The following is a 21,680-nucleotide window of genomic DNA, read 5'->3' as shown; positions in this document are numbered from 1 at the left end:
CCCCGGTTCCAGTGAGAGACAGCGCAGCTGTCTGACGCCACTCGTCGCTGGGGCTCAACCCGCGACCCTTAGCTCTCCAGTCCGATGCTCTACCGCTGAAATTCCCTACAGCTGACGCCTGTAAGGCAACCTAATCAGTACCCATCTTTTACACGTTTATGTTCTAATTCACCAGTTCAAACTAACATAAATCATTTATCAATTACAACTCANTGACGCCTGTAAGGCAACCTAATCAGTACCCATCTTTTACACGTTTATGTTCTAATTCACCAGTTCAAACTAACATAAATCATTTATCAATTACAACTCAACACCAAATGGCTCAGAGAGGCTCTCAATCCTAGTTTAGAGCTCGATGACAAGTAACAAGTAACATCTTCTTCTCCCTGCCAAATTGGCCGGGGTTGGGGGAGCGGGGAGAGTAAATACCACAAGCGCACTGTCTGGCGGCAACAGCTCGAATGACACCAACACCTATACACTCTGTATATGACAACCCCCTACCCCAGGTAATTCACGTGCAACACGTAATTCACCGCGTACGTCAGACTCCACGCCTAACCCCTACATACACAGGTACTCCAGCACCTACGTAACCCCAGTGATCCCGTACCATTGATAAATATAAATACTAAAACTATGCTCATTTTATTTTCATATGACAAACTTAAAATCGTGTTGTTTTATCATCAAGTCACTATAATGTATGTATACGTGTAGGTATATATATGTGGCGTTGTTTACTTGATAATTGTTGACTTTATGAGATTTAATGCAATGTGTAAACGTGAAATAAATCCACGTTTATATGAAGTTGACAAAAAACATGTTCACTGACAGGAACTTGAGTTAATGATGTCGACTTGAGTATATTATTAGTCTAGAATGTTTTTTCACAAATCCTGTACAAGATGATGTCCTATCCATATTATTCTATAGGATTATTCTTTGTCCTTTATATCATTGTATAAATGTTGTAATACTATGCCTATGTGCCGCAAGACTTAAAGCTAATATACATTTACATAATTACAACCCGTATATAGTTTGTTCATATATTATATATTATATTATGCACGTGATAACGATGTAGCTGTCATAAATCTCTGCTGTGTATTAGTCGTTTGTTTTGTGAGGCACGACTGTAGTCAAGAGAGCACACTGTTCGTAACCCTGACCTAAGATATTTAGAAACAGGCTACATTGAATTTCCTGGTGAAGCTGCCATCTTGAAAAGGGAGGTTAAAGCGTAAAAACTTTATCTACAATGTTTGACTAGACATTTCATGGTTTCTGAAGATGGCGGGACAGGTACCGGTACCCGGATGTACCAGACATCCCGGGATGGGGTTTGTTTATGTTTGTACCTACTGTCAACATGACTTACTCTGCATGAAATGTATGGTTGATAATCATAAAGGACACGAAGTAGAACTACTCACAGATTACCTGTCTGGACAGAGACGGGAAATCGAAAAATCTAGAGAAAATCTTGCGAACACTGAATTTTCAAAACTCGAGAAGGACTTGAGCGATACTGATACACAAATCCATGAAAACGGCAAAAGTTTTCAAAAGATACGCGAGAGTATCAGACGACAGGGAAACGCAATGAAGACGGAAATTGACAACCTCATAGAAAAATCTATCAAACACTGTGATGATATGGAGAAGAAACATGTTGATATCCTCAACTCTTTTCGGACTGAACTTTCACAATATTTAAATGAAGACAAGGAAACTAAGTTGGACAGGTGTCAGCAGGTACTGACATCCGGTACCAACGTGGAGGTGATCTCATTCGCCCGGGACACCCTCGGTACCTCCATTGTCCCACCAACTCTCGGGACACTGCCGACACCAGGTTTCAAGGCCGGAACAATCTATTCTGAACTTCTGCAGCGCATGCTTGGTACGATTACAGAAGATGGTGATGATCAACAGTACCAACCTATCGCAGAATTTACCGTACAATCACAATTTACACACAGTATATATGTTAGTGCATGCAGAACTACAGGTGATGAGGCTTGGTTATCTTTCTGGGATGATGAAGATATATACCGAGTAGATCAGAAGGGCAAGGTCAATGAGAAGGTCGAGTGTAGTGTGAAGGTCACAAATACGGCTCTATCTCCAAGTGCTGGGACAGTTTGGTTCTGCTGTAGGGATGACTATACTGTCCGAGAAGTCACGTCCAGTGGTAGTATTGTCACGAGGTTCAGCGTAACCAACCAGCCCACGTCTCTATGTATCACGGGAGATAATACGGTAGTGGTGGGGATGAAGGGGTGTATACGTATGTACACTACAGACGGACGGGAGGTAGCATCAGCTGGAGCGGGTGGTCCCTGTAGACAGGAGGCGGTATGGCCCCATCACATGGCGCACTGTACACAGACCGGAGATATAGCTGCTGCTGACCGTTATGGTATAATGTTTGATGACTTTATGGCTGGGAAGGAACCAGAAAAACTGCCACGCATCATTGTGATGGATAAACACCTCAACATGAAGTTCCACATGACACAGATTGGTACTGTGAAGTCTAACGGAAACAAGTTCTATCCACGTGGTGTTTGTTTTGACAGAGCCTGCAATGTCCTTTTTACCGAGAATGTGTCCAAGTCAGTGCTGCTGATTGACGGGTGTGATGGACACTACCTGAGGACAATTTATACCGGTACATCTAATAGTGTACCATGGGACATCAGTCTACAGGAGGACGGAACCCTCTGGATCGCGGACAGTAGATGTGGAGTGAGGGTCATCACATATAAGTAGGTCAGACACGACATCTAGACATATGATAGCGGTACTGATCAAACGAAGACTTAACTGCGAACATTAAAAGTGGTATGTTATTATTTGGTAAACGTTAACGATAGTGAAGTATAACATGATGAAGACTCCCATATCTACTTAGGTTGACTGCCTGTTGATAAAAAGTTCACGTCTTCCTAAGTTTTCTTTCTTTATAAATTGCCATTTTTTCAGGATTTATTAAACTTCTCCGAGGCTTTTCAAAGTGAATTCACCGACAACCTTATATCGTTTTATATGTATGTACTTCTTAAATTGTTTTTCTATCAAGTAGACTTAACAAATTCTAAGCGTTGTCGAAAAATAATTACAAAATTATAACTTTTTAAGCTGATTTTGTATTAAACTATCAAAATGAGTTAACTGATCAAAGATAGGATAGAAAATAATGCTTGGGCAATTAAAATATATAAATCTGTTGCATCTTTGAATTAATTGCTTTCATGTGTAAAGGGAGATAACTATCATAAGCGACAACGCTAGTAATTTTGATATTTTCATGTTCAAATAATCACTCTTGAAAGGCATGTACGGTGTATTTGCAGATATTAACAAGTTCCTATATCACCCCGTATATCTATTTAATTTTGATTCTCTTGGACTGTTTATAGAAATGAAACTTCCAAATGTCTAACTAAAGCCATAGCTTTATGTGTATACTGCATAATTAATGTTAACCTTTTAAATAGGTTGACAGGGAAAGCAGAAGTGAATGATCCATTTTGTTGTAAAATATTGATGTATTCAATTTACAATATATATTGTATAATTAATTTTTATACATTGTACATTACATCTATCTGTTGTACGATGTTGTATATTGATGTATATAGATGTGTATCGCTGCAGTGTCCTCGGAATCTGTTTACTTTTGTATCTCACCTTTAATTCTCGGTAATGTCCTTGATTATTGAGTATATAATTTACATACACAAATGGTTTACTGTGACGTCAGATTAATACATGTGTATAGTATTGTATTCATACCTACAATTGTTTTATATATATAGATATATATGTTTTTATGTTCAACATTCCATATTTTTATCACGTATTAATGATCAATAAATCATTTAACTTTTACTACTGGACTGTGACGTTGTCTGGTTAACCCTATCTACGTATGTTAACGTCAATATCGTTACAATAATTCTATCAGACGCCATTACATATTGAGACGTCAGTCATCATGACACAGATATGTCGGAAATGGTCAGCCAATATCACAGGCCCGCAGTTAAAGTCTTTCTTGAAATCCATCATTGCAAATAGCGTGGACAAATCAAATCGACAACAGCATGTATAATGAGGTCATGATATCATAGTGTAACATGACGTGTCATTGATTTTATCAATGTCCTTTTAAACAACAGATGGATTAGTCAAAAGGAATTTTGGCTGCTTGTACATGTACCTTAAAGCATTCTTGAATTATGTATATGGAATGCAAACTTGTATTGGAATAAAAAGTGTTATGTTTAAACTTATTATTTTTCTGTATACATATTTTACAAACCATTTGAAAAACAAAAACGTGGATCAGACTATCCAGCCTCTACATCAGATCCCTGAAACCCTTTAGGCAAAATTATCAACTGAAGATAATCAGATGCAATTAAACCGATTCATCATTTGAATGAGGGGGCTTAATCCGCAGATTATGTGCCTGCGTCATCGTAAAGAAAGAAATGTTACACACTGGGTACTGTGTACAAAGATCCAACACTGTTGGTACTGTGTAAAGAGGGCCAACACTATGGGTATTTTTTTTACAGATATCCAACATTGTGGGTTCTGTGTATAGAGGTCTTACATTGTGGGTACTGTGTACAGAGGTCCAACACTGTGGGTACTGTGTACATAGGTCCAACACTACGGGTACTGTGTACAGAGGTCCAATACAACGGGTACTGTGAACAGAGGTCCAACACTACGGGGACTGAACTTTCAAAATATTTAAATGAAGACAAGGAAACTAAGTTGGACAGGTGTCAGCAGGTACTGACATCCGGTACCAACGTGGAGGTGATCTCATTCGCCCGGGACACCCTCGGTACCTCCATTGTCCCACCAACTCTCGGGACACTGCCGACAGCAGGTTTCAAGGCCGGAACAATCTATTCTGAACTTCTGCAGCGCATGCTTGGTACGATTACAGAAGATGGGGATGATCAACAGTACCAAACTATCACAGAATGTACCGTAAAATCACAATTTACACATAGTAAACCTATAACTGCATTCAGTACTACAGGTGACGAGGCTTGGTTATCTCTCTGGAAGGATGAAGATATATACCGAGTAGATCAGACGGGCAAGGTCAATGAGAAGGTCGAGTGTGGTGTGAAGGTCATGGATACGGCTCTATCACCGAGTGCTGCGACTCTTTGGTTCTGCTGTCAAGATGACCATACTGTCCGAGAAGTCACGTCCAGTGGTAGTATTGTCACGAGGTTCAGCGTAACCAACAAACCATTGTCTCTATGTATCACGGGAGACAATACGGTAGTGGTGGGGATGAAGGGGTGTATACGTGTGTACACTACAGACGGACGGGAGGTAGCATCAGCTAGGGCGGGCGGTCCCTGTAAACAGGAAGTGGTATCGCCCTATTACATGGCGTACTGTACACAGACTGGGGGTGTAGCTGCTGTTGACACTTATGGTGTAGGGTTTGATAACTACATGGCTGGGAAGGAACCAGAAAAACAGCCACGCATCATTGTGATGGATAAACACCTCAACATGAAGTTCCACACGACACAGATTGGTACTGGGAAGTCTAACGGAAACAAGTTCTATCCACGTAGTGTTTGTTTTGACAGAGCCTGCAATGTCCTTTTTACCGAGAATGTGTCCAAGTCAGTGCTGCTGATTGACGGATGTGATGGACACTACCTGAGGACAATTTATACCGGTACATCTTATAGTGTACCATGGAACATCAGTCTACAGGAGGACGGAACCCTCTGGATCACGGACAGTAGATGTGGAGTGAAGGTCATCACATATAAGTAGGTCAGACACGACATCTAGACATATGATAGCGGTACTGATCAAACGAAGACTTAACTGCGAACATTAAAAGTGGTATGTTATTATTTGGTAAACATTAACGATAGTGAAGGATAACATGATGAAGACTCCCATATCTACTTAGGTTGACTGCCTGTTGATAAAAAGTTCACGTCTTCCTAAGTTTTCTTTCTTTATAAATTGCCATTTTTTCAGGATTTATTAAACTTCTCCGAGGCTTTTCAAAGTGAATTCACCGACAACCTTATATCGTTTTATATGTATGTACTTCTTAAATTGTTTTTCTATCAAGTAGACTTAACAAATTCTAAGCGTTGTCGAAAAATAATTACAAAATTATAACTTTTTAAGCTGATTTTGTATTAAACTATCAAAATGAGTTAACTGATCAAAGATAGGATAGAAAATAATGCTTGGGCAATTAAAATATATAAATCTGTTGCATCTTTGAATTAATTGCTTTCATGTGTAAAGGGAGATAACTATCATAAGCGACAACGCTAGTAATTTTGATATTTTCATGTTCAAATAATCACTCTTGAAAGGCATGTACGGTGTATTTGCAGATATTAACAAGTTCCTATATCACCCCGTATATCTATTTAATTTTGATTCTCTTGGACTGTTTATAGAAATGAAACTTCCAAATGTCTAACTAAAGCCATAGCTTTATGTGTATACTGCATAATTAATGTTAACCTTTCAAATAGGTTGACAGGGAAAGCAGAAGTGAATGATCCATTTTGTTGTAAAATATTGATGTATTCAATTTACAATATATATTGTATAATTAATTTGTATACATTGTACATTACATATATCTGTTGTACGATGTTGCATATTGATGTATATAGATGTGTATCGCTGCAGTGTCCTCAGATTCTGTTTACTTTTGTATCTCACCTTTAATTCTCGTTAATTTCCTTGATTATTGAGTATATAATTTACATACACAAATGGTTTACTGTGACGTCAGATTAATACATGTGTATAGTATTGTATTCATACCTACAATTGTTTTATATATATAGATATATATGTTTTTATGTTCAACATTCCATATTTTTATCACGTATTAATGATCAATAAATCATTTAACTTTTACTACTGGACTGTGACGTTGTCTGGTTAACCCTATCTACGTATGTTAACGTCAATATCGTTACAATAATTCTATCAGACGCCATTACATATTGAGACGTCAGTCATCATGACACAGATATGTCGGAAATGGTCAGCCAATATCACAGGCCCGCAGTTAAAGTCTTTCTTGAAATCCATCATTGCAAATAGCGTGGACAAATCAAATCGACAACAGCATGTATAATGAGGTCATGATACCATAGTGTAACATGACGTGTCATTGATTTTATCAATGTCCTTTTAAACAACAGATGGATTAGTCAAAAGGAATTTTGGCTGCTTGTACATGTACCTTAAAGCATTCTTGAATTATGTATTTGGAATGCAAACTTGTATTGGAATAAAAAGTGTTATGTTTAAACTTATTATTTTTCTGTATACATATTTTACAAACCATTTGAAAAACAAAAACGTGGATCAGACTATCCAGCCTCTACATCAGATCCCTGAAACCCTTTAGGCAAAATTATCAACTGAAGATAATCAGATGCAATTAAACCGATTCATCATTTGAATGAGGGGGCTTAATCCGCAGATTATGTGCCTGCGTCATCGTAAAGAAAGAAATGTCACACACTGGGTACTGTGTACAAAGATCCGACACTGTGGGTACTGTGTACAGATTTCCAACACTGTTGGTACTGTGTAAAGAGGGCCAACACTATGGGTATTTTTTACAGATATCCAACATTGTGGGTACTGTGTATAGAGGTCTTACACTGTGGGTACTGTGTACAGAGGTCCAACACTGTGGGTACTGTGTACATAGGTCCAACACTACGGGTACTGTGTACAGAGGTCTAACACTGTGGGTATTGTGTACAGAGGTCCAACACTACGGGTACTGTGTACAGAGGTCCATACAGTGGGTTTTGTGTACAGAGGTCCAACACTACGGGTACTGTGTACAGAGGTCCAATACAGTGGGTTATGTGTACAGAGGCCTAATTTAACCAGTTTTCAAAAGTTGTCTGAAATTTCACAAGCTGGTTTCCTTGGTTGTCTGAACTTTCGTTGTGCATGTTAATGTTTGGAACAAATCACAGCAACAAGATGGTCGCCAGGCAGACATCATGGATGTTGACAATTCCCGCTTCTTATCTCTCTTTCAGACAGTACTTTTAACACTGTTCCTTTTCTAAGCTACTCTTGATTTGAAAAATGATGGCCACCGGGCAGACATATTGAAGTTTACTTTTGAAGAGTTTTATTATTATTAATCAGAAAGTAATTCACAGGTCTTTCTCAATTTCATCAGTAGATTCATTATATTCCGTACCTTTTCATATTTCAAATTGATCTTCAGAATGCCTGGTCAGAAGAAAATAAATGGCTCAATCAAACAAAATAGCACTAACTTTTAAAACGATCTATTCTAGGAAAAATGTGAAGCAATAACTTCAAAACAACAAGGACTACGTCAAAACAGCAGTATATAGTTTTGATCAAAAGTTACCAAAACCTGTGTCTACTGTTTACATGACTCAATCCCAGAGGAAAGATCACGCCGACATAGGACTAATGAAGATTGTACGACGGTGGGCACCAATATCCCTCTGTCATCTCCTGCTCGGTTAAATAGGGTTTAATTCATGTGCCTACGAAAACAAACTCAAATATTCGAATAATAAAATACGACACACCAATCGTTTTTATTTGTTTATTTGTGATCAACGTGTTTGTTAAATTAAAAAAATATATTTTTACACAAGAAATGATATTAGTCTATTTCATCCTCTGCTGTGCTCACCATGAGCCCCTCGCCCTCCGGGCCCTGGGGACCTAAGGCTGCCATCTCTACGGGAATTCTAATGGTACTCTTCTTGCAGTTGATTGGACAACGTCTACAGCAGCAGCAGCAACAAGCCTGGAATTTTGGCGCCAATTTATGTCTGACGGCTCCGGTATATACACAAAAAATGATAGCATTAGCTAGCCCCTGGCTGTGGTTCCCTATCTCCTGTAGGAAAGAACATGTTGTTTTAGTAGATGAAATAAACATGGTATTTTAACTTGTTATTCTGATAATCGTTCAAAGGTTTTCTTGTTATTTAAAATTTAACTTCATTTATTTTACAATATTTGCGAAACAAGTTATACAAGCATTCCCTTTTGCCCATATGATAACTCACGAGGCTCTTAGTGTGGGAGGAATTCGATTTACTCGGAGAAAACCCACGTAGTCTGGCAGATGACCCTATACTTGCTTACGTCCGATCGGGAATCGAACCCCGGTCGTCATGGCGAAAGGCGAGTGCCCTATCCACTGCGCCACCTAACCGCCCTTGTTATGTAATGTGCGGAACAACCGGTTAGTCCGTTTTTAAATGTAACAATTTCGGGTATAAATTCTGGCGGACATGCAAATGTTTATGCAGGCCTTGCAAGGCTTTGTCAAGGCTCGCCTGAAAGTAGCATCAGATTACTAGGTCCGACCTTATTTAATAAACGAACAACTGTGGTCCAACCGGTTCAACCGCTTAAACGAAAACGGCCCTGTATTTGTTTGAATGTGTTATCTTGATTTTTTTATTCCATTTATGTACTCTTACCAACTAAAATCATCCATTATCGACAGAGTTATTTAGTCGTAAAATGGCGTTTTAAATCTTAAAAAAAATACAATTGAAATGTTAATCATTCAACAGAAATAGAATATTTTTGTTCGTCCTTTTTAAACAATGTTTATATATATACATCGCCTCAACGCATTGAAGGTATCTTACATTGAGTATATAAAATATATCAGCCCTAAACGTCATTGAATAATTTAGAAAATCAGTTTAAATATGAACTGAATCTTGAAGTTATGAAACAGGGCTGTCCAGCTTATATTTATAGTTTAAAACCGAAGTTTATGAATACCATGGTCACAATAGCGATACAACTAATATCATGTTCTATAATGAAGAACAATACACAGGTCGTGAGAGACGGTACCTGAAGAAGGACGAGCCAGATGGGGCTGGGACGGTGTAGTGACACCAGAAAGCTCCAAGTGCCCCACACTTGGAGGAGGATGAATACGACGAGGACTTGGCGAAGGCGAGAGTTGGCAGATGTTAAGAGACTGAACAGATTCTCCGTCGACTCCCCTACATCCTCAGCAAGTGGCGGCTTCTGTAACCGAGTCAGGACCATTAACTCTCTAAAACCTGACGACCACTTAAAGAACGAAATATTTCAACCTTTTACCAAAAACAACCCGTCTGATAAAATTGGGTTGCGGTTTTGAAAGAATAGTTCCTGATTATGAGAAAATATTCTCTAAATGTTCGCTTAGTTGATATTGCCTTCATTTAAATATAAGCATGAATATCATAAATATCAACCAGATGTTACTCTGGGTACACGTGCACTGTACTAGTCTTTGTTAGAGCATTGCTTACCGTAAACATTCTTTACCGTGCCTTCCTAGCCAAGGATTGAAAATACAAAGTAACCATCCCTACCGAATATCAGGTTCATCGCTAAGATGAAGTGACCACTCATCTTGGCAGCCTTTTTCTAACACAATTTATATGAAGCGACCCCTACCTTGACCATTAATAATATACTTTTTATGTATAAATAAAAATGTTTTAAGTAATTGACCACTTACCTTGAACATCTTGCTCTTTGGCAGTATGAAATGACTTCTTAACTTGACCGTCATATCTAAGCCTGTATAAAAAAAATACCATTTATCTTGGCTATCAGGTTCTAGATCAGCATGACTTGACCATCTACCTTGACCATCGCCGTGCACGCCATCACTAAGTGAACACCTACCTTGACCACCACTGTGCACGCCATCTCTAAGTGACCACCTACCTTGACCATCACTGTGCACGCCATCACTAAGTGACCACCTTTCTTGACCATCACTGTGCATACCATTACTAAGTGACCACCTACTTTACCCATCATTGCGCACCCTAGCACTAAGTGAACACCTACCTTGACCATCACTGTGCTTGCTATTACCAAGTGACCACCTACTTTGACCATACTTGCGCACGCCATTACTAAGTGACTACCTACCTTGACCATCACTGTATACACCATTACGAAGTGACCACCTACCTTGACCATAGAGTGCCACTGGAGAACGGTGTACGCGCAGGCACACACTACGATAGCACCCATTTGCCATCCTGGACCTGTCAAAAACGCCCACGTGACGTAATCCGGGGCCTGATGATCGATCCAGCACCATGGAGGACGATTTTGATTGGTAAGAGGTTGAGAATCAAACCCAACGACGTCAGATACCAGGACCGCAATCGTTATGCCAACTACAAATCATCAGAAAACATTTTACTAGCTACAAATCTCAACGCAACAACACTCAGTAAGGGTGGATCTAACGACGTTCCGGGTAATAAGGGCCCCTCCCCAATTTACCAGTTTTCTCTATCAAAATATCTAAATATATATTGAAACATTTTCTAAAATGTGTGACATTTTGTTATTTGATATGAAAACATCGTCTATATCCAAGCATCTAAGAAATAGCAATTGATGAAACGAGACGAATATGTTTGTTTGCTCAATTCTCAACGCTGATGTACATCAAAAGAATTTATAGGTCGCGTAACGGTAACACTTACTGGCTTTAATGCAATTTCCATTAGTTGTTAAAATATAGAATTTCATTTAAAATAATGATATTTAATATAAAATAAAATTTGCGGTAGCTAAAAGTAGTATCCGCACCTCGCTCTCCGATTTACCTTCGACTACGTTAGATTGAGTTATCCCCCTTGCAATGCGCTCTCGATGATTTTTTTCCCTTTCGAGACCCAGTTAACTTGATCTATCAAAAGCTGCTTGTAGTTTGCTGTGTCTACATTTATATCAATATTTAACAAGTAACCAGATACATATAAAGCCAGTAGTATATACGTCTCTGAAGTAACGCAGATTTTAAAAATAAGACACATTGGTGTCCTTCATATTAAACTTTGCTTACACGTAATTCTATACAATAGTGACTAGAAAGCATTATATTCACAATTTTCTTTTACTCGTTAAGTAAGGCTTGAGTGATTTTACAATTAACTCCAGGTAGGACAGTACAATCTGACAACACGCAATAATAAACATAAAATTGTTAAAGTGAACACATGATAGACAAGGGTTAAAAGTATAATAATGTCTGCAAATTATTTCTGTGCAATTTAATTAGGTGATAACCTACCTTACTGCTTTATAATGGAAAGGTGTGCCCAGGTAGAATACAGTGCTGTAGTTGCTGCAGCAATCAACTGGACAAGAAAGCAGGTGTGATTTGTTTGAAGTTGACAAGGTGTGATTTATGACGATGTCCGACAGGCATAGTAGGAGGGGGTTCGAAGCGTGACGTCACACAGTAGTGGTCGTGAATATTGTGATATCTAACAAACAAAAGTGCAAAATGTACCGTCGCTGAAAAGAGGGATGTGGGTTTTCGCCATAATTGAAGTATCATAATTGAAATTGTCAAAGGTTAAACATTTAATTTTATCACAAGATTTGAAAGTTTCTTATATCCATAGAGAGTTCATTTTATTTAAATTTGTTGATCTTTCGTTCGAACCTTTTTGCTGGTTTGCAAATATAACAAATCAAATGTCATGAAATGCAGCTTTTACTAACTGCACTCTATTCAAGCTAGTCAAGAACGGTAGTTTACTTGCGAAAACAATTATACCCACCTTCTGTCTTTAGTGTTTATCGAACGTGCAAGGTTTTTATTAGGAGTATTTAAACGGAACTGTTTTGATAGACTATGGTGATATATAAAGGGAGATGACTTGTAAAATTTCGAAAAACTGCAGTTTCGACATGCAAATCATGGACCCAGAGCGTAATTGATTTTGGAAGAGTATGTAAAAATTCCAAATTCGAAGTGATCATATCTTAAACGATCTTTGCAACCAAATATTCTATACCGATTAATCAATTTAAGATATGTGTAAAAGTCTTTTATTGAAAAGCCAGTCAAAACCCTATTTCAGCATACATAGAGATGTATAATATACGTCTCTGGCATACCCAAAATGATGTGTAACAAACACCTAGCGTCATACAGAAGGGGCATTAATCTGCCAAGCATGGTTAAATCTTTTTTTAAATAGCAGTAAGCATACTTGGTATACTCCAACAGACTAGATGGAATGGGCCCATCAAGGTTTTGCCAAACTGTATTCGTTTCCACGACATGCTGACGCACAGGAAAAGGCCTAACGCGCAGGTCCAAAGATAACTTCCCAGGCGGAAACATATGGTGAACGCACTTGAAACAGCACACGGCGTAAACGAGACAAATGCTGTTTTTTCGTCGTAGCCAATGATAGTGGCGGCCCCTATGATGTGTCCTACACACGCACCCATGTTACATATGGTGATGTATACAAGAATCTTTCTACCAGTAGCCCGCAAACTTTGAAAACCTATATATGTCCCAAGAATTAATGCGCAGCCGCAGAGCGACATGCATGATGTCAGCAATCCGACGGCGATGTAGGTATTGTTCAGAGTGAAGTAAGCGGTGATGTTGTTCAGGTTGATTTCAATCATGGTGATACTTGGTTTGGAGAACTCTTGTCTTGTAGACGTGAATGGTGCTGCTTGAACTGCCGTACCAGCTGTACCCGATGATTGGCTTTAGATAAAGGTATAGACACACAGACTTGACAGAGATTCTATATTACCCAGACACCTGCAATTAAAACAATATCATTGAGTTATCTAGCCCGAGTCTCCTCTGGCCCTAACACCAGACTTAGACATTTTGACATATACCAGATATCTATATGTCAAAATGTGTAAGTGTGGTGTTAGGGCAAGAGGAGACTCGGGCTAAGAGTTATCGTATGAGAAGATGCATATAATGTATCTCCTATTCTGTATAATTAAGTGTCTTTGGCACAACATCTGTTATCATAAAGAACTGAGAATGTGTTACAGCTATATTTGGACCTAAACTAAGGTGTTCAGAGTGATTTTACATGTTTTAGGGGTTTATATTGACTTTCAGTAGAAATGCAATCCCCAATGATTACCGAAAGTCTATAGCTGTTACAAATTCTCGGGTCCCTGTAGATAATTATCTGTATTTAAATTCTGTATTTGATTCACCCCGATCGGACGTGAAAAGGTATGGGGTCACCTGCCCGACCAACTGGATTTATCCGGGTACTCCGGTTTCCTCCCACATTAGCCCCCAATTTTGAGGAAAGGTCTATCATAACATCTGAGAGACAATGGTTGACTCCTGCTATGACGTAGGGTCCGCGAAACGGAAAATAAATCTGAATAGTGCCCCCACCCTCTCCCATCTAATTAAATGTTTCAAATTGGTGAGTTCAGGGGTCGGGTTGATAACTTCACTAATATATAAACGTAAGCACAATTGTATAAAACAACGAAACACTAAGGATCTGTTAGTTCATAAGTGTGTGGACATGTTTGACATATGTGTGTACGACCTGACCAGGAAATAAAAGAGAATTAAATGTTGTTTAATTTTTACGAACCTAAAAAGATTGTGTCTTAATTTCAAATTATTTACATGTATATCATAAATCCAAATTAATTAATCTCTTGTACGAAAAAAAATCACACAAAATGTAAATGCAAACTTGTTGACATTATAACTCTCAGTCTGCACTTAGAACTGTATAAACAATGTGCACCTGGTTTTTTAAGTAGTTTGACACTTTTAAAGATTGACATTTTTGTCTCGTTGATGAAGAATAAGAACCTTACCTGACTATCAATCACGTCTGTTGGTCTGGGGGAGCTGGATCGTTTGATCAGTCGCCATGTTGTAAAGAATGGCGGACATTGACTGATAAAGTCGAGACCGGAACGCCTAGGGTCGAACTTTGAGACTGCTGATAAATAGTAACCGCTGGTGAATCACTGCTCAGTACATTATAGATAGATCAGGATGCATATGGCTTCACACTAGGATTTTATCTTTAATAAACAACGTCTGGTTGGCCTTTATTACATAGTACACCAGGAGAACTGCGTATAGCGCCATTTCCTTTCAATTAAACATAACTTGACATAGCTGTTAACTGTCAACATGTATGCAGCATGTCAAACTTCTTTACATGTACAAGGATACATAGGTCAGTTGCTTGACTTGATTGAAAATCCTCTCCTGTTAAAATATCTTGGACTTGAGCAAGACTACCATAAATAGCCTTGTTCATGTCCGATCTTTAAAGGAAGAGTTTCAAGCGCTTGTTATCAGTAAATGCCTAAATACTATCACAAGTAAACGAACAAAATACCAATACTGATAGTTTAAATAGTTACATTACATTGAAAATGACTTGCAGACAAAAAACAAACACGAATAAAAAACAAAGAGCTAAAAACGCAGTGGCCCAGGTAATCTAAAAACGCAGTGGTCCAGGTAATCAAAAAACGCAGTGGTCCAGGTAATCTAAACACGCAGTGGTCCAGGTAATCTAAAAACGCAGTGGTCCTGGTAATCTAAAAACGCATTGGTCCAGGTAATCAAAAAACGCAGTGGTCCAGGTAATCTAAAAACGCAGTGGTCCAGGTAATCATACCTCAAAGATTAGATTAGTGGGAATTTGCAAAGGAAGGTTTTATTCAGATCTCCGAATTTTAAACTAGACAGCTCGTATCAATAGACCTACAGAACAATAACAATACCCTGGTACGTATTTTGGGGTAGGATTTTGTTCGTATTTGTCAGCCTCATTCCTTATTGTCAATACATTGTACAGTAACTGTTGCATATATGATCTTTGTAGTCATTAAAAAGAGAAGTATCCTGTCGTTAAAGAAAAGTTGTCAGAATAAATCTTTTACTGGTATTTCACAAATATATGTTTTAAACCAAAGTTATCTTTTTAATTAATGTAATTTATCATTTCCATCGACAAATCAAAATTCAAAAGGAATTATTTGCTTCTTCAATAGGATCACTCAATGATGATTTTAAACTTATTTGAAAAATAACAACCCTTTTGCATTTGTACGCTGATTTATCATGATGTATTAACTGGTAACGTTTCCCTTTCTGTGATTAGGCAGTTGAACAAAGACAGGTCGAACAACAGCTGTTTCTCTAAGCTGCTTTCAGGAGGTGATCGTTTTTTAACTGTGTGGTTTACCTCTGAGTTGTTTTATTTCTCTATACATGATTCTGTTGCTTTTCTGTCACGACAAATAAATACATATGTACACCAATGAAAAATGTATCGGACAAACTTCAGCCGCTAGGAGGCACGGTAGTGGTAGGACGCCGGGCTCGTGACCGAAGGGTTGCGGGTTCGAGTCACGGCACTGTGTTGTATCTTTGAACAAGATACTTAACTCCGCTTATTCCAGTCTACTCAGCTGTAAATGAGTACGTGGTTGGGCCAAAGTGCTAGAATTTTTTTAATGCTAGTTGTGATTGCCAAAATGGCAGCTCCGGCTGTATGCTCCACAGTGAGTTGAGAAAGATATTGGCTGGTTAGCCACGGATAGTAATTTGTAAACCGCTATGAGACGACCTACAAACTAGGTTGTGATAAAGCGGTATATGAGACTATAGTGTATAAATTGTCAGCTCATAGGAGGATACCGAGGACTACACTACGGACGTCGTACCGTGGACCGCAGTAGCTGCAACGGTCTGTCCGCATCTGAGGAGCTGTCCGACCTCAGAGCGTGACCTGGATGGGCAGGTCTTTAGAACCTCCGAGGGCCTGTTAAGCGACAACTTACCCCCTCACGTCGACCGAACACCGACTTCGTCAGTGAAGTGTAGACGTAAAATACATCAATCAACCAACGAACCAAAATGTCAGCTCTTTATTGACCAATTGAAATCAACATGGATACTAGATTACGCACCCCACCATTTAAGCATATATATGTGGTGGGTGTAAGTCTGTGCCTTGCCCACCTGTGGTACGAACGTAGTGATCTTGCATTGCATTTGCATTTTGTTGTTGAACATATATCCATAGAGTAATTTACATGATAATCTGTTTTTGGCTCACTTGCCCGAGCTTATGTCACGGTGCGGCGTCCGTCGTCCGGCTTCGTCCGTCATCTTTTCCTTTAAACATCTTCCTCTGAAGAACGGACAGGCCAAAAGTCATGATATTTGGCTGAAAGCTTCATTGGTTGGAGCCCGACAAAGTTTGAGAATGAAAATGACCTTGACTTACTTTCAAGGTCACAGCAGTCAAATGTGTCAAAGACTTTAAACGATTTCTTCTGAAAAACTGGGAGGGATAGAATCTTCATAATTTGCTGGTTGCTTCCTGGGAAAAAGCAGGACAAAGTGTGAGAATGATAATGACCTTGACCTACTTTCAAGGTCACAGCGGTCAAATATGTCAAACACTTCAAACGACTACTTCTGAAGAACTTAAAGGTATAGAATCTTAATATTTGGCTGGAAGCTTCTTGGGATGGATCCTGGCAAAGTTTGCAAATGAAAATAACCTTTACCTACTTTCAAGGTTACAGGGGTCAAATATGTCTCACTTCACGCGACTTCTGCGGAGGAACTGAAAGTTATAGAATCCTTATATTTGGCTGGTAACTTCTTTAGATTTAGCATGACAAATTTTGCAAATGAAAATGACCTTGACCTACTTACAGGGTCACAGCGGTCAAATATGTCAAAAATATCAAACGATTTCTTCTGAATAATATAAAGGCATAAAATCATCATATTTGGCTGGTGGCTTCTTGTGATAGATCTCACCAAAGTTTGCAAATGAAAATGACCTCAAGTTACCTTAAAGGTAGAAAAATGACCCCCGGGTAGATTTTCTACGCGGGTCACTTTTTCATGTTACACCTGGTTCGATTCCGTTATACTAATAAAGGGATGCGATATCTATAGAGGTGTAATACGTCAACAGATAATGTTATATATATTCTAGAACTCAACTTTTTATTATCATAGTGATGTGCGATACCTTAATATATAACATATATTCAAGAACCCGAGAACCTATGGTTCGATCGTGGAATCGAACCCGGCCGTCTTGGCAAAAGGCGAGTGCGCTATCCGCTTTATCATCCGATCCTCTTCTTGCCAGGAACCATTAAACCTATGGCGCCAGTTCTAGACTTTGAAACTTTACTGGACAGAAGCCGAAGGAACTGCGTCTGGCATTATTTTTAGATATTGAGGGGTGGGTACAAATACTCCCGCCAACGAGTTACAGAAGACCAGAATGACAACGTGGTAGGAGCGTCTTACTAATCGCTCAAAGTGCCCAATGACAATTTACCAGTCGCGGTTTTGGTTTATACACATTTTTAATCCGGTCAGCTCTAGAATGGAACTGTCTGAAGGAATAAATAGCCCATATTAGCATTCTTGAGGCATTAAATGTAACCCTCAGCATCAAGAACTAAGTTTTTCACTTGCACTCCCTCTTCTGTTATTATTATGACAGAATTGGGTTCAATAACATGTGGATAAAACATGGAAGCGTACTATCGATGCAACGTGGTGGTAAGTTGGTAACGATGATTTCAACTGATTGGCGATTATCTGGTATAAGGTAGTATAGAATGACGAAAGTGTCGGCAAATCAGCTTGCTCAGGCAGGAAACTCCGGAATTGGTCAGTTTAACATAATTAATTGTCGATTTGAGTGGGCAAGGGTATTAATTTAAATGTTAATCGGTTTAACACCATTTAACCACTTATAGCTCCGTGAGAGTTCTGTAGAGAGTGTTGATCTGATTATAATCTCGGAAGGCGACGTAGTCTATAACTATTACGTCACAGCGATTTCCGTCGGAATAGACTAGTTATCTCCCCAGGTATAGCTTATCAAAACGTGAATGGTCTCAAACCTGTAACATTACCTGGCATGGAAACACCGTTTATGTTCCGATTTACCCTACCTCCGTACTAATACTTTCCTATAATAATATTTGTGAAAGGAAACACGTCATTTCTGGCCAGATTAACACTACAGATGTACTGATAATTTCCTATAGAACATTTCTTGTTTTATACCACGTCAAGCTAACCAGGCTTTGTAGTGCCGTGACCATGCTACGTGCGTTATCATCGTGACTCTTTTCCAATATTTAAATGGTGCACGTGTCGGCAGCTTTAAATATCTGTGTGACTTAAAGTTAAAATCAATATGTGTGTAATTCATAATAAATTCACATCAGAGAAAACTGATATTGATTTTGATAAAATGTGTTTTCATTCAGGTATGTAATCAACTAAATAAGTTTGATTTATATCATTATTACATGATCATTTATTTCAGAGCTAATTTTAAATTATTCAATTTTATGTTGTTTTAGTGACTATATGATATGTATCATTGACAGAAGTTTCAATATGAAAATGTAAACTTTAGATTGTTTATAGTGATGTTACAGCGTATGTTTATATTATATACAGGTTACTGAGACATGTAAGGATACATTTATATATTGTACATTTTATCTTGTTCATGTTTCCTTTGAATCATCTAAATTTACAGTCATCAGTATTTTCTACTGTGCAGCCACATGCATATTTCATCATTATTGCTTTAAGGGTGAAGGCGAACTTTAGGTTTTATAACATTTGTCTAATCCCTTTTGTATTTTTGCATATAAAATATGTTCAAATCAAAACATGATGAAAAAATACGGATATATACCCAAACCATTTAAGCTAACAAAGCTTTGACGAAGTACACGTCATATCAGCAGACGGGCAAGACTCCCTCTCCAAACCTCCGAAACTGTAGTGACCAAAGCCACGTTAATCGTTCGATTCTTCTAAATATTTACTCCAATACAAATAGAACGGGTGGGTTTGAATAAAAGAGGTATTGGACATCACAGGTCGTCCATTTGGGATAGGACCAACGTCTTTATCAACACACCGGGTAAACACGTACGTGTGTAATACAATGTAAACAAATCCTGGACCCTCTGCCATAGATCTATACTAAATACATACATGGACGGAACCAAATATTGTGTTACTGGGTAGGAGAATACAATCGGGAAACTCGGCACTTTTCGCAAGCGAGAAAACATTTATTCTTCTCTGCGGAAAGTGTCGACGATTCCTGACAGTAGGAGACAAACTTTCACGTACTTTCAGTGGCGTTTCAGAGGGGTTCAGAACTAACAAACAACTTAGTCTCTGTTTCTGCAATTGCGTTATTTACGTTTGTAAATATAAGGAACCGTTAGTTTCGTCGTGAACATGGGGTAGTCGGGATAGCTTAGCTGCCCTTTATATCAGACAGTCTTATAAATTAAACGAAATCAATAGCATTGCTTGATCTTATACGACATTTTGTCAAATCATATAAATATTACAAGTGGTTTTTTCTTCTGCCTTAGCAACTGCATAATGGGTATGAAAAATAAAAAAGTTTATATAAATGTCAAATAGCTATGTACATTAAGCTGACCAAAAGTCAAGATTGACAACTATTCAATAACAGCAATAATGTCGAGTGGTATTATCAACAAAATAGTGAAGTACAGTTGCCCGTATATAAACCTGGCTGGAAAAGGTATAGGAAATTATATAGGTATCGGTATAGCTTGTACTAAAAGTGTTGGATTCCGTTCACATTGACACCTGGTGTCAATTTCGGCCTTGGGGCACATTATAGCTGCGACGATATCTCCACTGTCTACAAACCTAGGCCTGGACAGGTTTTGTTGTATACCCAGATAGTATAACTCAACACGAAGTTTTGTGTAGAGCTTGGTCGGAATTTTTATGCATCTTGGTGAAGTTCGGGCCAAACACCGCTGATAAAATGGGACACGCATTCCGGCCGGGCTACCCACAATTTACAAGCATGCTTTCTGAACTGGGTGTCCACAAATTAATATTAACAGTGTCTGTCCTCACAGATAAAAACTGGAATGACAGACATGTCTTCCAAAACATCCGGAGGCTCTTGAACGCCAAAAATAAGGCTTACAGATATACCAGTGACATTGAAGATTCAATGGCATGCTCTCTCTCTCTCTCGAGTTTTGCGACGAGAGAATTGATACAATCACGTGATGATCTTTTGTCAACCGTGAATTTTGACGAATACAGACAGCCAACGTTATGGTCTGACCGTGAATATAAATGACCACTGTCTGATGGTCAGGGCAGTATGATCCCGGAAGGAGGGATTACGTCGAAACCATGACATGATATCTGTCGGAACGCAGGAGCGGTCAGTCAGCGTGCCACATATTTCCCGTTTAAGTGTTTTAGCTGACCAATTTAATGTAACAAGGCGACAGTATTATAGTTTTATGAGACATCACATTCCTCGGTGATGGTCAGCCGTGTGTCCGGTTCCTGCGTACATGTCGTTCCATGTATCCGGACGAACGTCATTTTCGTTGTTCAAGTGAAAACTACGCCTTGGGTTGTGGTGCACTTATACAAAAAAGGATGAATATATTAAGATGATGTTAGTTTTGTTTGAACCATGGATAATAAGCAAAAACATCACATAAATCTTTGAACATAAAACCACCACATCCACGATATTCCCGTTCATAAAACATATTACAACAAAAACGTTTCCAACATAAATGTTGTCTATATGATATGTATTTTTGTGTTTTGATATTCAAAACCTTTTTTTATATTATCATCTCATTCCTCTATGCCGCGGTAGCGCCTCACAACCCATGTATTACAGAGGCGACTAACGCGGGGGGGG

At 38.6% G+C, this 21,680-nt stretch overlaps 2 protein-coding genes across 2 annotated transcripts; one reads left to right on the top strand and one right to left on the bottom strand.

The window, feature by feature from the left end:
- Positions 1-1,131: 1,131 nt before the first annotated feature.
- Positions 1,132-7,758, top strand: LOC110466650. The gene is made up of 2 exons (XM_021523290.1): positions 1,132-1,721; positions 4,779-7,758. Exons 1-2 carry the CDS (start codon positions 1,303-1,305, stop codon positions 5,842-5,844), a joined length of 1,485 nt encoding a protein of 494 aa, XP_021378965.1. The 5' UTR covers positions 1,132-1,302; the 3' UTR covers positions 5,845-7,758.
- Positions 7,759-8,657: 899 nt separating this feature from the next.
- On the bottom strand, positions 8,658-14,842 carry LOC110466587 (G-protein coupled receptor 157-like). Its single transcript, XM_021523175.1, has 5 exons — positions 14,740-14,842; positions 13,119-13,690; positions 11,071-11,282; positions 9,946-10,125; positions 8,658-8,965 (listed from the first exon to the last, which is right to left on the bottom strand). Exons 2-5 carry the CDS (start codon positions 13,546-13,548, stop codon positions 8,726-8,728), a joined length of 1,062 nt encoding a protein of 353 aa, XP_021378850.1. The 5' UTR covers positions 13,549-13,690; positions 14,740-14,842; the 3' UTR covers positions 8,658-8,725.
- Positions 14,843-21,680: the final 6,838 nt, after the last annotated feature.

Source organism: Mizuhopecten yessoensis, unplaced genomic scaffold (assembly GCF_002113885.1).
Source record: "Mizuhopecten yessoensis strain PY_sf001 unplaced genomic scaffold, ASM211388v2 scaffold11139, whole genome shotgun sequence".
NCBI classification, from domain to species: domain Eukaryota; kingdom Metazoa; phylum Mollusca; class Bivalvia; order Pectinida; family Pectinidae; genus Mizuhopecten; species Mizuhopecten yessoensis.
Note: the sequence above shows the minus strand (reverse complement) of the source record. Positions and strands in the feature narration are given on the sequence as shown.